Genomic DNA, 18,643 nt, shown 5'->3' with positions numbered 1-18,643 from the left:
ATTAAATATCAAATATTTGTAAACTTTTAATTGTGCCTTTTTGCAAAAAGGTGAAAATCAAAGAAATGTAAAAATGTAAATAAGCCACTTAAAGTGCACGTATATCCCATAAAATGGTAATTTACAGTCTGCAGTGAGATGCGGTGCCATTCATGCATCACAATGAACCTTGTCAGCGCATCTCAATGGATAAGCATTTCAGCGCACAATAATGCACAGACCAGAAACCATCTGCGTTTTGCTGTGTGCTGCATTTAAAAAAAAGGTTCATGTGTGATAGTAAGGAGGGCATACACTATGGGGTCTATTCACGAAGCTGCCAAAGGATCTAGCCGTAGCTTCGGCTGATCCTTCGGCTAGCTTCGGCCCCAGGACCCCTTCGGTTCAGTAGAACCGAAGGAGTGCTGTACGGGCTATTCTGAGCCGAATGTCGCTCAGCGGCATTCGGCTATTCACTCACTGCTGTTCGGCATCTATAAGAATAGGCTGAACAGCAGTGAGTAGCCGCTCAGCAGCATTCGGCTATTCACTCACTGCTGTTCGGCATCTATAAGAATAGGCTGAACAGCAGTGAGTAGCCTGCCGGAGGTTCGGCTCAGCTGATACCCGAAGCCATGTGAAGCAAGCCGATGTACGGCTGATTTCAGCCGATGTACGGCTGAAATCAGCCGTACCAGCCTGAAGTGAATAGCCGAACAGTGTTCGGCTCACTTCACTGGGGGTCAGTTGTTCACTCGGCTGCCTCGGCAGCTTAGTGAATAGACCCGTATGTGAATTTCGCACAGTGGTTGCTGCTGTCGGCACCCTTTCAGCCAGCATCCCTCGATCAGCTGGACTAAGGAGCCAGTTGGAAAATCTTCGAATGAACAGAGCGGGCAGCCAACGAGCTGCCGGCTCTGCTTGGGTATTCTGACAGTGGCCAGCGAGAGATTCCTCGATCAACACTTGTTGCGTTGATGGAGGAATCTGTTTTATTTTTTTTTCAGCCTGCGGGTTGGCCAGCTTTAAATGCATTGTAGTGTGCTAGCACTCCATTAAACAAAATAAGCTGCCTTAACGCAGTGCATGGTAAAGTACAAAGTAATACACGTTAAAGAGAAACTGTCATTTTGCCCATTCAAAGCACAGAGACATCTGTGAAAAGGCTCCCCAAATCATCAATACTGACCTTTTCAGTGATCCCACACTGCTCCTTCCTTCATTTCTTTTGTGTTGATGTGTGGTTAAACATGTGTGCTACTGCATGTTGCAGCAATGCACAGCAAGGCAAGTATCGCAGTGCAGTGGGGTGACATTCAATTTAAACGCATGTGACCTGTAATATGAACTGCGGTGCCATTCACTTTGAATGGCACTCTAATGCCATTCATTTTAAGTGAAGCACTAAGGAAACGCATCTGCATTTGTTCCGTATTGCAGTGAGGCGCGTTAGAAAACACATTCATATATTTTTTTAAATGCTAAAAAGAAGCACATTAGCACGTGTGTTAATGGGGCCCTGTAAATTTTTTCCTGTGTTGGGGTGTGTTGGCAGCCAGCTCAAAATAAATCAGCTTTGGTGATGAAATGTGCTTTCACACATGTGCAGTAGCGCAGCACAGCACAAAAATTGTGTATCCAGACAAAAATTTGTATGTGTATGAGAAGGCAGGGTGTTTCTGTATTCTTTTTTATTATGTTTTATTTATTTATGTTTTACTTAGCTTACTTTAGCAGGGTGGAGGGAGTGCAAAAAACTTTATGAATGGATGTGATTGGCAGCTTGTTAGCTGTCAATCACATCCATTTATATTTCCAGGCAGTCCTGGGCACCAGATAGCTGTTAAGTTTTTGTTTGCTGAAGCAACCATAAACCCTTATAGTCTGTGAAAATGCAGTGCACGTATGGGTTACTGAGTTGGCCTTCAAGCACATTTGTTCTGACATAACCCTTAAATCCATAGTAGTAATAGGGATAATATTGCAGCTACTGCATTTTACAAATGTATGAAATATACTATATTATTCAGAATATACATACATGTTTTTGTAATCTTTCAACACCCGGTTTGTGTAAAAGGCAGCAGCATCGGCCATCTCCTTCACATAGGGACCTGGAGCAGGGGTCTAAATAAAAGACAAAATTAGAGAGAGGCACTCATTAGTCTTACATTAAAAAATAAACATGGAGTTGGACAAGATGCAATAGGACTGCAAAAGCTAATTTGCAAATTACACTCCCCAGTGAACTTTTTATATTGTTCAATTATAGTATACAACTGTGGCAATTCCCATTATAGTAATATTTGCAACTTAGAGCTTTTCATAAAAGAGGTAATAAATAAAGCATTTTCTAAAGTATGTAGCTGCAAAATGATGTAGGGAAGTGTAGCCTTTTTTACCTGGAGAACAGCTGTGGCCTCATTTAATTAAAATCTTAAAATGGCCATAAAATAATTGAGGACCATTGAGGACATGGCTGTCCTAAAGCACGGATCATAATTGATTTACTGCAAAGTTATTGGGTCTGCAGCATACATCTTCGCCAAGCACCCCCCTCCCCCCCAAAAAAATAGAAGTGCAATTTCACCAGTAGATGCATAAAATTGTCCTCACGATTTCCATCCATAAATAATTGGACCGGATTTCATTTAGATATTGTTCCCATTTTGGTAACCAGCAGTAACATATCAAAGTATGACAAATCTCGATGGGGGGCACACAGATAACAGTAAATAGCTGCCCGAGTGCATTAAATGAAATACAAATGGTCCAGTGAAAGAGGCACTCACGGGTCTTTTAATTAAGAAATCCAGCCAAGTGCCAGGATACTTTCACTGACGGCAGAAAGATGGTTAAACATTTGACTTCCTCGGTTTTTCTCTCGGAATGTCTGGATCTCAAGAATCCTTTCTGATACAGGTTTTAAGATCAACACTGTCTCCTCCTGTAAGCCAGAACACAGTTTAGAATTGAACATTTTGTGTACAATGTATATATTTTTTAAAATGAAAAGCTCAATACTATGTACACTCTAGGCATGGTAATATGAGTAACCTCTGATAACTGCACTTTTCTCTATGAAGGTGTCTTGCTCCCTATTTTGAGTTTCTGTAAAGATCTATGTATCTTACTGTATTGGAGTGCCCTGCAGTTGTGTGTTTTTCCACTTTTTTGAGTCTTCTGTCAAGGAGGTGATGTGGTTCACCTAATATTTAGAGGGTTATTCAATAAAGGGTGAAGAGTTTGGAGAAGGCCGGAGAAGTGAACAATCTAGGACAACTTACCTGAACTGGAAAGTGAGCTGAATTGGAGAATTTTTCCAGTTCAGCTATTTTGTCCTAGATTGTTCACTTTTCCTGCCTTCTCCAAACTCTTCACCCTTTTGTGAATAACCCTGTTAGAGATAATGAAAACAGTTTTTGACTTTTTGGGGGGTTATTGCCCAACATCAGTCATGAGTTCATAAACAGCAACTCTATTGCCTAAATAAAGCATTTTATGGCAAGTCCTCTTCAATGGAAGATGTAAAAGCAACACCCAAGCACTTGGACACACTACTAAACAATTAGGAGTTTTCATGTGAAAAAAACAGTAGTACCTTCACAACCTTTGAACGCATAAAATTAAAAGATTGGCAGCGTAACAACAATCTTTGTTCTTAAATATATACAGAGAACTGTGCTACACAAATATTTTTTTTTCTTCTGTGACGGCCAATAATACAGGCAACTGTTTACATACTGGTAGCATTTCCAACTCAGTACAGTATTGCAGGGCCAGTGATTAATGTGTACAAGCTACTGTGCCTTCTTCTTATTAAGACAAAGCTAATACTGGCAGAGTAGCCAACAGCAGATCGTGCCAGTCTTTAAAATGTTCTTAGGCATTCCAGCTTGTCTGGCAAATGCAATATTGCCAATCGGAGTAGTGCTGTTTAAGCTCATGCATTTCATTTCTCAAAATCATTTTTTAATTTTTTATTTTGTATCAGAAACTCTTGTTCATGGATTTAAAATTCACTTGATGATTCTACGTGGGCTCCCCATTATTGAGTGAAAATTCACAATGTTGTGCATTAAGGTGCTTGGGCAAATTCTGCTAACAACATATTTCTCCTTTATTTAGAAAGTGTATTGTATTTGAGTAGCTTATTTTTTTTTTTAGTAGTTTAGTTTTTTTGTACACCATTTTAACTTTTTATTTAACTTTTTCACTGTCTGGTTTTTTTTTTTCTCTCTGTGAAAAAATTAATAAAATATTGAGGCTAATGAGGGGCCTTTTTGGCAAGAGCAAGTCCAGCATAGTTGAAAGGAGCTTACCTAACCCTCAGAAGTGTTAGTGTGCATTTGGGTAGTTTAGTTTATTTCATTTATGTTCATTGTGTTTTATCATGTCCAGGATAGTTGAAAGGAGCTTACTTTAGCGCCAGAAGCCCCTGCAGCCTTTAATTAATCACCAAACCATGTTAATTTTGCTTTTCCTACCAAAATGCTTCTATTTCACAGAAACCTCCTGATTTTCACCAGAATTTTGGAAAAATGGAAACTCTGCATTTCATTTATTTCTAATCTCCCTTTGAGCAAAGTATACAAGGCAAGATCATATTAAATAAACATACTCACTGATCCTGATTTATTTTTGGGGGTTAGGTTTTTAATGTTATAATCGTCATGTCATTTTGCCACAACACCTCGACTGCACAACTTTAGCAATTATCGCCACAATCATTTTTGAAACATAGAACATTTTATACCAGTGAAATGTTATAATTGTCATGTCACTTTGCTAGAACACTTCAACGCCTTTAAAAAAAGAATCTTACATTTCACTGAGCAAGAGATTTTTGAAAGTCAATCAGAGACCTGCCCAAGATACTGTTTTCTCTAGATGCTCAGTTTTACATGTATATGATAGTAAATAATATCTCATCAATGAAACATTCCCAATCTAACCAACAGGTCGTCTCAGTCTCAAATACGGTGCTCCAAGGCTAATACGTATTATTTATAAGTTACCAAACTTGCAGGGAAGCAACACCACTCCCACTTCTTCTAATTCTTTGTGTTCCACTGTGCTTTAGCAACCTTTATCTAAGGCAGTGTACCAGTCTTAAATAATATAGGCATTGAGGTTGATTTACTAAAGGAGTAGAGACAGTTAACCCAGGCAAAGTGAATTTTAGTGAAACATGGTGAAAGTGTTTTCACTTTGAATAACCAATCATGTTTGAGGGAAATAAAAAAACACAAACCAGATTTTTTTTCTAGCACATGGCATGGTATTTAAAGAAGAACTCCAGTTATTTAAACGGTAACCCTCGGAATGCAGGGGCAACTGCTCACTTTAGCCTAGGGGCTGGCATTCAGAAGATATACCCACCTGATCATTGGTACTACAGTGGTGGGTGCTCACCTCTTTCCCCCTCCACTCCAGTTGTGGTATGTCAGTCGGTGTCCTCACATCAAATGCAGGTGAATGGACCAGCAGTAGACATGACCAGCATTAGACATGGGCATTAGAATTCCAGGGCCGAGGGAAAAAGAGGCCAGGGGACCATTCTGGCAGCTAGACGGGACTAAGGATCAGGTAGGTTTTTTAGTTTTATTTAAGCCCCTAGACCAAAACAAGCAGTTACCCATTGCAGTGCGGGGGTAGCCCTACTTCAGGGGTTAATATTTTAAATTCCTGGAGTTCCGCTTTACCCTATTCACTAACATTTACTTTACAAAGTGAAGTCTACTTTGGTAAACCAAATTATATGTATTACAGTTCATGAAAACCTTGTTTTTGTTTGTTACTACTGGAGGTCTACATTATACACTAGTGTATCTTGTAGGATTTGTCCTATTGCTAGACGGCACTCTTATTTTTTTGCTTTTGACAGACCTGTCAGATTTTCCGCTATTGGTCCACTACAATATCCATAAGCGATTTACTAACATTGCTCAGTAAATTTGAAGAAAGTCCACATTTCTAAATAGGCATGCACTTTGTCTGTAAAGATTTTGAAACTATACAGACAGGAACATGGTTTAAAGCACATGATAGAGTAATAAATGATACCTTTGTTTTGAGTACATTTATCAAACAGAATGGGCTTACCTAAGTACAAACATGCTTTTAAGCTTTTCCAGAAAGAGCAAAGATTTAAATCCTTTAATGGTGACAACGTCATGACCAGGAATTTATTTTACTGGAGCTTTTTTATTCTTCCTGTATGTATTCACTGTGCTGGGCAGAGACTGTTTCACTTAACTTATGAACCAGAAAGGGGTATGGAGTAGAAATTGTGTACAATATACCCCAGGTTCATTTTTAAAGAGTTTATTTGCAGCCTTAACTATATTCGGGTGCCCCTCTTTTAAACAGCCAAACATAATATTTTGGTAAGGCTGTCATTTTGATGAAGACCACAGCTGTGAAAATGATGGCTATGAGGGCCACAGCCATAAACAATGGGGGAAAAAATCAGTATTTACAGTCTCAAATGACATTAGCCTTAACACTACATCCCTCATTTTCCATGTCCGAAAATCATGGTTACTATATTCCAGAGCTGAAGGGAAACAAGCTCACTACGCACCATAGTAATGGTTACAGTGTTTCTCTGCTAGGGCAAAACTTTTTTTTAGTTTTGGATAGTTTAGAAGTATCAGAATTCCTCTTAAGTTTCTTTTGCAAAACGTGTCCCTGTTCACTCCCTGTTTCAGTGATAATGCTGTCACTAAACCAGGATCTGAAGTTAAATCTCCAATAGGATCAAAGCAATAAAAACCTTATGGAAGTTCCTGGCTTCCTCTACTGTCTTAAAATTTATTGTATTTTTATTTTTTTGCTGTTATGTTCCTGTTAAAGAGGCTTTCAATGCACTTCAATGGAATAAAAAAATGGGCCTGCGTTTTTTTTTTTTAATGCAGCACAACGCAATGCACAGTATGTGCACTGTGGTATGCTGATCTGCACCTACATTACTGTGCATTGGAGTGTTATTCTAAATGAATGGCAGCACAACACACTGGCCATGTATTACCACGTGTTGGCACAATGGGCTTAAAATTTGTAAGCTCTGAAAGAAAGCTGCCATCATATGGCCTTGTTGGGAGCAGGAGAAATTCACACATTAATCCAGACCAAGGATATCTTGCCATTACGGCCTCTAAGAGATAGAAGAAGGCAGTATATGATTTAGTCCCAGTGACTACACTACTTCATTGTGCCTGCCTACAGACACCTGGTTTGGTTGTCTAACAGGGACCAATTAGAGCTGTTTAATACAATAACAAAATTAGTAACAAATGTACCGTTAACAAATAATTATTGATTGGATAAAGCAGGGCACTTCTGCACATGTGGCAATGCTAGGGCACTTTCAGCACATTGACATCATCAGAGGTGTACCTTGCCAACTCATTTCTCTGATCATCGGTTTACATCCATGGTGTCATTAGGGGTCCGGGAACAGGAAGAGCAGCCCATTAGTAGATTGCCCCGTCACTAATATGACAGCTGCCTTCCAGCTACACAGTTTTGTAGCATTCAAAGTGGACCTAGACTCAAGCAATTGTATTGTTCAAACAACTGACTTGTTTCCTATTGTTTGAACAATACAATTGTTCGAGTCTAGGTCCACTTTGAATGCTACAGACCCTAACCCTAACCTAATGCCTGACACACCAAGCCTTCCTCCTCTCTTTTCTTTTTCTACCTTGTACCTGTAGCGAGAAATAGCTTTTTTAAATTCCTGTGATGTCATGACCAGATTTTTAAAACGCAGGTGCTGGGAGAAGGGATCAGCAGTATGCCCTACATTAGTTTCTACTGATGTAGGCACCCCCCTCCCCTCCCTCTTTTCATAGGTGTGTGTAGGCAGGCTCTTGAGTGTCAAGGCAGAAGCACAGTCTTTCAGGTAATTTAATGTATGCACGCAAAGAGGGAAAGAGAGAGGGGGTAGGTGGAGTTCTGTAGTCCAGCAGGGGAGACATCAGGCAAATGGTGACAACACAGCTTAAGATTTCAGTGCGGCAGAGACAGTGCCATAAACCCACAAAAGGAAATTAGTTCAATGGATTTCTTAAACAATCACCAGGTATTTTTTTGAACTTGCAGCATTTGTAAAGTAAAAAACATGAGGAAATGTACATGTATTTAAAAAATGTACTACATTTTTTATTTATTTTGCCCACACATACACTACAAGTTACACTATCATCTATTGTAGTACAGCCTATTTTTGTCACATTGCTGTATAATCTGTTTTAACTGCTGCAAAGCAATTAAAAAGGATGGGCTCCTTATCTTAATACACTATTTGAAAAGATTTCTTCACAGCAGAAACAGCACTTCATTTCCCACTTCCCTATAACCTACATTTTAGTTCAATTGATAAGTAAATCTTTGAGATAAACCAGTAAGAAGCCAATTCAGTTAATGTAGCGTCGCAACACTATCACCAAGGAATGAGTGTGCAATGACAACTCACAAGTCATCTACTGTCCAAATCACGAGCAGACACTGTAAAACACAGCACAACTTTAGGAACCCAACAGCTGGGGCTTCAGAATGAGCATGCCTATCAGCGACTGATAATAAAGAGCTACTCAGTTCAATATGTTTCAGCTGAAATTGAGAAAACCCAGCTGCTGCACTTTTTATCACCATCGTCTATGTCTTCTGCATTCTTTGCACCTGTTTCACTAAGTTTGATGGCTTACATACCACAGCCCTAGATTACTTGCTTAAAATAGCATAACTACAAATAACATGGCATCTGAATGTGCATGCTCTGGAAGAAAACATACATTAATACCAAAGAGTACTAACAGCTCTGATAAACATCATGGGGGGATTTATCAAAACTGGAGCAGACAAAATCTGGAGCAGTTCCCTATGGCAACCAATCAGCTTCTCTCTTCAGTTAAGCTTTGAAAATGAAAGGTGGGTGCTGATTGGTTGCCATGCACAGCTGCTCCAGATTTTGTTTTCTCCAGTCTTGATAAATCCACAGTATGTTTTGTATGGCTTAATCCACCAAGTAATTGAGTGGCTGTAACAGTTGATACTTTGAAGGTCATTGATGTTACCAAAGAGTTGCATACTATAGTATTTATAGTATATAAAGCATATATATATATATGGCTTTAGTAAAATAACCTCTTCCCTGGCAGGATGAAAAACCCAGGACCCAGGGCTGCAAGCCAGTAGTACTAACAGCGGTGGCAACATGATGCCAATGTAAAAGGCTTACATTTAAAAACTGTAGAAAACGGAACAACATTTAAATAAAACAAAAGGGATAAATAGATATTTTCTGTAGATTTACAGTAGTATAATAAATGAAAATAATATTAGAAAAATCTCACACTATGTCACAGTGTTGCAGTGTTGGGTAAGTGGTCCAATGTTTTTCATTATAGTGCAAAACGTCCCCAGGCCAATACAGGCTAATCACCAATAAAGCTGACAATTCATTTTCCTGTATATGTTTGTGAGCAGAATTGGAAGTAAAGGCATTAGGGGTCTATAAAAGGAGTCTTTAAAAAAAAGTGTTCTCAGAATGCCAAATTCCACCTTGTTGCCCAACATTGGCAGGACTTTGACAGTATTAAGAATGGTGTGAACCAGGGTTGGGGAACGTCCGTCCGGTGGGCCGTATAAGGCCCGTGAAATCATTTGGTCTGGCCCTGCCAAGGCAACCGCAAATGGGACTCAAAATTCAGCAAATTATGGCAGGGGTTGGATTTGTTACTGAGGCGGACATGGCCTATGTGTGCTGGTGGGTCAATCTCACTCGCCATGAATGCTTTTCACAGATACATTCACCACTTGTGGCAAAGGTCCCCCTGCCCAAATAAAAAACTGCACACGCTTCACCAAAGAGAAGCAGTTCCAGACATCACATTAGGGGTGAGTTAATTCAAAGTTTGACCAAATATAGCAGGCTCATTTTTAAGTTGATAATTTTGTATGGCCCACGAATGATGTTATAAATATCCAAATGGACCTTGGCAGAAAAAATGTTCCCCACTGCTGGTGTAAACTATATTTGGCGGTCCATGTATAATGAATCACCCAATTCAGACGGCAACTGTAGTTAGTATTAGGACTTTGCCTAAGGGCCCACTTAAACTAATTATGATTTAAAGTACCATATAATCTGAGGGGAACAACTGAAATAATGGATAGTAAGATTTTAGTGCAAGCCCTAAAATCAAATTTAAAATACAGTTGCTTTTCAAAAAGCGGTTAAACTATAGTCACTAGTTTGTAACAGCTATCAGTTACACTAAAAGGAGATGTTTACTGAGTATTAATGGCATTAACCTAACTCTTATCTATGAAAAGTTGAGAAAGCCTTCCATAACTATTTATGGAATGGTGTTGTGGCTATATATAATTCAGTACGTCACACTAGCTATCTATTTAGTTTCTTTTACAGGTCACTGAGCAATATCGAAGGATTAGATGTTGATGAGTTACTAAGAGAATGAAAGTTTCTAGGCAATGGTTTGGCCATCGGAATGAAGGATAAGAATAATAGTTCTTCTTTAAGTAGAAAGCAAGCCAGCAAAATCAGAGTGGCCAATCCTGAACAGGAGAAAGAAAAATTAAGCAGAGAAGACACAGAAGTGATCTGGAAAAACCTCCAGCATGACTGAGGCATGTGCTCTATGAAATGTCTTGTCATTTTAGACAGGGTACAGTTGCTTCAGATTACGTTAGGATCTTTTGCATAAACACTTCTGTTTTATTACAGAGTATCTTAAGATTGTTTAGAAGAAGAGGTAAGCGCTGCAATGCCTGATGAGTCATCTTGACTCATCCATTGATTTTTGGTTAATTAACCCCTTCAGTATTTTCCTATCTTAGTATGTCATTTAAAAACCAACCCCTAGATGCCACATTTGACAAACAACACAGTTTACACTGCAGAATAAGTCAAACCATTCTCTACATGTTTGCACTGTGTAGGGTAAGGAGCAGGTTACTGCAGAGGTGGGTTTGCTGATAAAAGGGTGGACTAGTAAAAAAAAAAGAAGAAAGTCCTCTATTCAAGCAATCATTGCAACTACTGCCTTCCAGTAATATCTCTTTTATTTCTGCATACCCAGTCCTTCGTTGTATTAGTGTCCTCAACACTATGTACAGAGGGTACTTTAAGAGTGAGACTGCCACTTTCTAATCTATAGCTATTTTCTAAAAGTTTCCCCAAGCATGCCTTGACTATTCTTGGCTGTGCTGTCTAAACTCCTGATACACCCAACATTAGTAACATGAAAAACTATCACAGCTTTAGATAAAAGGAATGTATACCAGAGTTTAAACCAGTTTTTCTAAAGCAGCTCCCACAGTTATAAATAATATGAGCCTAACTTGATCTTTTTTTTTATATTACCGGTAGTACCGTGTTACTTATTTTATATTGTTAAATGACAAACCCTATATCAGGGGTGTGGAAATTTTTGAAAAAAATACTTGTCCAAGGGCTAAAGCGGGGGTCAAATCTACTTGTCCTTCATGACAATCTACTTGTCCCAATACAAAAAAAATATTTTGCTTTCAGTACTCACTATCGTTTTCAGTATCGGTGCTTCCGTTGGCATGGAGCAGGCTTCCCGGGCAATCAGGAAGCCGGGCAACGGGTAATGAGATAGTACCCGGCTTCCTGACTGCCAGGGAAGTCGACTCCATGTTGACATGTTGTTTGGCCGGCTTGATTGTGAATGGCTGGGAAGCCGGTTTCCCGGCCAATCAGCATCAAGCCAGCTTGATAGCCAATCAGGAAACCTGGCGGAGAGTAATGACCTGATTGGCCGGGAGGACGGCTCGATGCTGATTGGCAGCCAATCAGCAAGGAGCTGGCTTCCCAGCCAATCAGGAAACTGGGAGGCGGGTCATTAGTCACTGCCCCGCTTCCTGATTGCACGGGAAGCTGGCTCCATGTTCCTCTACGGCACTGCCATTCGGAGGAAATCTTCCTCTGACCGGTAGTTCCAGTATTGGGGATGGTATCTGAGCATTTGGGCGAGTACAAATACTCCGTATCTGTGCATCCCTAATCAGAACTGTATTTGACTGTGCTGAATAGCGCTTCTCATGGGTCAGCATGGTCACCTGACCAATGAGTGCTTGCAATTTGCGAGCAAAATTCAAAATGCATAGGGCAGGACTGCGCTGGACAGTACGGGGTGGACACCTGTACTGGCGGAGGGTAAGGAATGTTCGCAAAAAGTTAAGTATAGCTGGCAGGGGGGGCGGGAGAGATTAGGCCAGATTTGATTGGGCTACAAGTAATCTCATTAGATCACTTGTATGAAAATGAGCGGCGGCTCCACAATATACATTTAGCTCTGCTTGTCCGGAGCCGGGCTAAATGTATTAAAAAACTACTCGCCAGGCGCCCGAAACTGCATGTCCCGGCGCGTCGGGCGATAGGAATTCCACACCCCTGCTATACATATATATATATATGTACACTGAGTGGCCAGATTATTATGACCACTTGACGTTTGTAGGCAAATTAGCTATAATTTGGCGCTGAAGTTGCTAGAGGGCCAGACCATTATAAATAGGAAAGCAGATTGTTTACCATTGCTGACCACCACATAAGCTTGAGGCGTATTTAAATCCGAAAGCAAAAATGTACTATATTGCAGTTTACCAATCCTTAAATCTGGCTGCTTCATTAGTTTTCTTTTCTTTGGTTTTTTTTTTCTAATATATTCACCTGGTGATCCAGCCAGTAAGTCTGTTAACTTTCATCTTCTTTTAACAGGCCATGCTGTCCAGCAAAAGTGGAAGTTAGAGGGTTGAGAATAACCATTTAACACTGACGGGGGTGCTTACAATTGTCAGCTTTTATCCATTTATGTAACACCTTTATCCCAAAAAGGAAAAACTGTTGCTGTAACTGCTTAAAAGTGTTAGCTGGAGTTCAGATTTAAATTTGTTAGTGAAGTCCATCTAAATCTGCTAGAGAATCTAACACTTTCCACTGGGTGACAATGCTGCTGTGGCTCTGTTGCTCCTCCATAGTGGAGCCATCCTAAAGCTGCCCATACACCTTACAATTATCTGCAGATTTTCTGTGGTCAGATGGAAAAGGTGCAACAGATTCCTCCATCTACACTTAACTGTGTGGATGGAGTAATCTCCACCTGGGCCAATCTGTTGCACTTTTTCCATCTGACCACAGAAAATCTGCAGATAATTGTAAGGTGTATGGGCACCTTAAGACAGGTAGTGTGTTACTGGATAGATCACCAGGTGAAAATAAAGAAAAAAAAACTAAAAAACCTCCAAGACGAATGCAGTCACTATGTTTAAGGATTGCTAAGCTGTAATACATTACATTTTTGTTTTTAGGTTTAGATACGCTTTAAAATCTAATATCCTTAGTTATAGGCCCCATTCACAGCTGCACATATTAAGTGTGTTGCAGAAGTGGTACATTGGAAAACATCCTCTTTGCTGCAACTTTGATGTAAAACTCTTGTTACATAGAGTTTAATTGTAGCAGATGTAAAACGCACCTGAAATGCACATTCACATACAATGCACTGTACCAATAATGTGCATAAAACAGGCAGATGTGAACGGGCCCATACAGGGAAAGACTGGGCCCAGCCTAGCCAAAAGCCACTCATGCTTTCAGTTTGTATTTCATTTGTGGCTCCATATTCTACAGTCTTACTTAAAGAGACACTAAACTCAGGAGATAAATCTTAAAAATGCATGTAAAAAGTACCCTATTATAAAAAATGTGTCTTATTTGTGTATCACTCGGCTGTAGATCCTCAAATCCTTTCTGAATTTATGCTGACACTGTCCTTCCTTCTGGAGGGTGGATACTTTTGTTCTCCATGGTCCTTGTGTGTGTTGTAAAGTAGCCACCGCTCCAAGCTCTCTCCCTTGATGGACTATAATCACACTTTTAGTTAAATTATTTGTATTGAGATTGTACTCCATCCCGAGAGCAAGCTAGGAGCACTGGCCACTTGGGTGCATACTATAAACATACAGGCACAGACAGCAAACTAATCTGAGTGTCTAGTTTAGGAGATCAGTTAATTTGTGGTAGTATTTGAATTTCAGTATAAACATTCATTGTTGAAGCAGCAACAATGAATTCTAAATGGAAATGTGACTTGGAATAGATAAAATCAGCCTACTGAACATGCTACTCCCCAGTATACATTTATTCTAAAGGTATTATTACCCTGCAGGAGGAAACATACTTAGATTTTATTGAATCTATCAGCATTGTGATGGTCCCGAGCATCAGAGGAGCAGAAGAAATATGAATCCCTTCACAATGGTTGTATGTATGGCATGTATAAACATTAAAAAATACAACTGTTTTAAATGTTTGAGGAATAAATGTATGAAATGGATCAGATTTACTCCTCACAAGAAATGGTACCAGTAGCAATTTTGGTGTTGGATGTAAGATGACGTCATGATGGGGAAATTGTGACAACTTACTACTTTTAAGGATATTGGTACTATTATTCCAGGTATCCTTTAAGGCCTGGTTCACACCTGGGCGTTTTCAACGTGTTCCTACGCTCTGTAAAACGCTCAAATGTGAAAACCAGTGATTGCCTATGGGCATGGTAGGAACGCGCTGCAAAACGCCCTACGCCCAAAGAAGTACAGGAGCTTCTTTGGGGCATATTTGCAGTGCGTATCCATTGGGATACAGCCAGGTAGCCAGCGAATCGCGGTAAACAAAACGTGACAAACGCGCATATTCGATACGCCTAGGTGTGAACCCAGCCTAAAGGACAAGCGCACTTTAAAACAAAGTGCACTTATCCTTTAGGCCCCTTTAAGCTGACGTCACCAATCCCCATGCATAGATTAATACTTACTGAGTTCCTATGGGCATGGCTTCAGTTGTTTGTTGACATCCTGTTAGTCTACCTCTACCTCCCGGTATTAGTGATGGGTCCTATATAAGTCAATGAGAACTTACTGCATAGACGCAACCAGGAGAAGGAGATGTCTGCCGCACGATAGTTACAAACAACCAAGGCCAGGCCCACTGGCACTCAGGAAATATTCATCTCTGCACAGGGAGAATGTGCACTCTGTTTTAAAGTGAATTTAACATTTAAACTATTACTTTCCTCTATCTGTTGTATACTTTCCTGTTCCCACTCCTGTCTATTATTTATCCCAAAGGTGGACACCTTCCCGTTTGGGGAGAAGGTTGCCTTTGGGGGGAGGGGCAACATTTAAAGGATACTGTGTTAACTATCCTTTAAATTGTATGCATAGCAAAAACCTGACATAAATTGCTGCAGCTATGTAATCAATAATACGTAATTAAAGTGGATCTCTAGGCAAAAGTTTTTCGTAGTATGGGATAGATTAGGTAAGGCTTAGAACCCTTGCCAAGTTTTTATTGCAGTCTGTGTTCCATCCAGTAATATTCATCCTCTCTATTTGTCATGGTGACCAACAAAAAGTGATGTGAAAACCAAAATTTTACACCAGATTAATTGTTGAGGGAAAGTCTTCCTATGGGGACACTTGGCAACTTCCTAAGAGGGCAATTTATGGTCATGCTGTATATATTTATATTATATGATGCAGTTGTGATGACGAGAATTGCCCAGCTTTTGGGATGTCTCTCCCCAGCTGTGTATAGTGGCTTTTAGCACTTTTAAAGACATAGGCCCATCAGATACACATCCCACCACATACTCAACTGTCCCTGATTTAGAAGGACTAATCCCTCTGTCCCTTTTTCTCCCTCAGATGTCCCTATTGTAGTTTGAATGTGTATCCCTGTATAAATAAATATATAAATGTAAATGTTGTATTTCACACAACTTTTCATACGAACTTCAAATCAAGGCATCTGTTTTTGTTAGCATAAGGGCCGATTCACTTCAGCAGCCACGCTACAACATACAGCTGCTGGTGTACATTGCCAGGCACAGCGCTCATGTGCCGATTCCCTCGCATTGCACTGTTTACTTTTTTTTTGTTAGGACATTATTAAAATGTCATATTTTATTAAAGCGGACCATTACACTCAAAAATCTAATTCTATCAATGTATCCCTCTATGTATGATGATTAATAATAACATAGAAGTGTCAGGTGTAACATGCTGTGATTTTGAAATACTTCCACTTGCAGAGCATTCACTTCCTGCTTGGAAAGGGATAAATTACTTCAGTTTGCCCAAGCGTTGCATCCTGGGAAGGTTACATCAGCAGAGCATTGCTGGGAAATCTCATCTCAGTGAAAGGCATTTTCCCCCCTGAGATTATATCCATGGTCACTTTTCTAGTCACATGTGCCAATTTTCAGGAAGTAAAAGTAGATCTAGTAAGCTGCCCTTAGTAAACATGGCCACTGTCAGAAGACTGGGGAAGAAAGGAGAAATAAAGTGTGGAAAGAATACAAAGCCGGCAATTATCTAGAAGTATGTGTTTGTAGATTGTCATTACTAAACGATTCTTAAGGTGTGTTTGTTGTTATTTAAAATTTATGGGTAAAGGTCCGCTTTAAGTTCTATGAGCACAGCAAAAAAAGTACAGTATGCCATATTTTTTTTCAGCACACACCACCATAACACAGTGTTGTGAACTGAGCCCATGTGAAACAAGGCTAGTTGTCTTGTCTATCTAATGCAGCCCCAATGCATCTAGTTTTTTTGTGCATTCATTCATGGGGCAGAAAAACTAAAGGTGCCCATACACTGTGTGAAATTTGCACAACTGTGCCGCTGTCGGCACACTTTGGGTCAGCATCCCTCGATCAGCTGATCGAAGGAGCTGGGCGGAAAATTTTCGTATGATAGGAGCTGGCAGCCAATGAGCTGCCCACTCGTCAGGTATTTTGACAGCGGCCAGTGCACAGTGTATAGAATGTGATGACACCAGATACTTTCGATTGCTGCAGCAGAGAAGGAGAGAGGCTGCAGGGGCCGCTGTCATAGCCAGTGGACTCGGTGGATTGGGTGAATATAAGCAGTTAATCCTTTCAGTGCAGGACTAATAAAAAAACGTACCCAGAGTTTTGCTTTAGAGATATCCATCTTTCTAATTGCATACAGTTAGAAAGTGTGCATATATATAATTGTAACATGCACTAAGTGATTTCATCAGGCTTTTTTTTTATGTGTTACTAATCATGATAAAGTAGTACCATGTAAATAGGAAAATCCTCTTGCCTTTTTTGTCTTTGTCCTGGCATGCTGCTAGTCTCCATGGCAACAATAACTGTTTCACTCAATTCACTTAATTCATTTAGAACCGAGCTTACTCATTCTGTTATGTTCTTTTTTTTGCCACTGTCTACAGCAGGGAAATGCTAAAGACAAACAAACTGTACTTGCTTTCTATTAAATGTTCCTGTTTTTTTGTCTTTTCTTCTGTTTAACATGAAGCAAATCTTGGGTCAGCTTCAAGTCTGGCAATGGCTTTCTATTTCCACAATCTAAATTGGCATTAACCCTGCAAATGCAGAAGAGATAAACACAGAGAGAGTCTGAAGCCACAGAGGTCATTGCAAGGACTAGTACAAGATGTTTGTTCACACAGCAGGACAGACTCAGCCCCAGCAACACCTTATACGAAAGGGCCTACTTGACATACAATAAGACCTGATTTCCTTAGAGAATTCTGATAGAAATGTTTCTGGGTGGTCTACATTTTAAAGCTAGACTTTTCCAGACTGTTGCGATGACAATAAGTGAGATTGTTCCATTAAGATAGACTTCAAATGATGTTCTTAACACAACTACGTTTAACACAGTAGACTATTATGACATCTAGAAACAGACACGTTTATTTAAATTAAACTAGGGATGCACAGATACCAATTACCGTACTTTAGCTAATAAAAGACTAGCCCCCTCCCCTAGTACCTGTTCTCTTTTTTTCCTCGCTCCAGGACACGATTGTTTGAGATCCTCCCTGCCGTTTATCCCAGCCGGGTTCAGCCTCTCCCGAGTTGGAGGACCCCTCTGCTGGTAGTAAAGCTCCTTGAGAGTGGGTACCCGTGGTGCGGGGTTGCAGGGACAGGGGGGAGCTGGTTTCTATTTGTTTCTGTATGTTTTTATGTTTCTTTCCTCCGCCGCGTTGGTCGCGGCGTCTAGGTGGCCTTCTGCGCATGCGCTGGCGTCTGCTCCCGGGGGTTCGTAATGGGTTACTATGGGGACGGCGGGACGCTAGTGGCGCGCATGCGCAGCAGATTAATTTACGCTCCGGGCGTCCCGAGCGCCCTATCAGCAGGCAGCATGGGGGATTTATACCACAGGAGCACAGAGGATATCCTGCAGATCATTGCTGTTTCCTGTTGGTTCCGTGCTGCTATTGTTGGCTGTGGGTGACTGTTGGTGAGTCTGTCTTTCTACCTAGGGCTATGGGCTTGTTGTATTGTTCCTGCTGCTATTGTCTGCTATTTTCTCTTCAGCCTCCTTCGCTATGAGCTCCCCCCGGCCGGTCTCTGACGCACTGAAGCCTACTGAGAGGTAGGGAGGTACAACGCAGGGTTATTAAAAGAGTGGCAGGAATATCGAATGTACCGTAATGTCCCTTTGCCTTGCAGGAGTAAGAGCCCTGGGCATAAACGATCTGGGAAACGCAAGGAACGCAGACGCTCGTCCACCTCAGATTCTTGTCATGAGCATTCTCCAGGACGCC

General features: G+C 40.5%; 1 protein-coding gene across 1 annotated transcript in view; it reads right to left on the bottom strand.

Moving 5' to 3' along the window:
* CAP2 (CAP, adenylate cyclase-associated protein, 2 (yeast)) overlaps positions 1 to 18,643 on the bottom strand; it is a 102,934-nt gene that overhangs the window by 27,763 nt on the left and 56,528 nt on the right. The window contains 2 exon segments of the mRNA XM_018559639.1: positions 2,021 to 2,106; positions 2,768 to 2,926. Of these exon segments, the coding sequence (XP_018415141.1) occupies positions 2,021 to 2,106; positions 2,768 to 2,926 (245 nt within the window).

This window comes from Nanorana parkeri, unplaced genomic scaffold, assembly GCF_000935625.1.
Source record: "Nanorana parkeri isolate BGI_ZX_2015 unplaced genomic scaffold, ASM93562v1 scaffold408, whole genome shotgun sequence".
NCBI classification, from domain to species: Eukaryota; Metazoa; Chordata; class Amphibia; order Anura; family Dicroglossidae; genus Nanorana; species Nanorana parkeri.
This window is presented reverse-complemented; position numbering and strand designations above follow the sequence as displayed.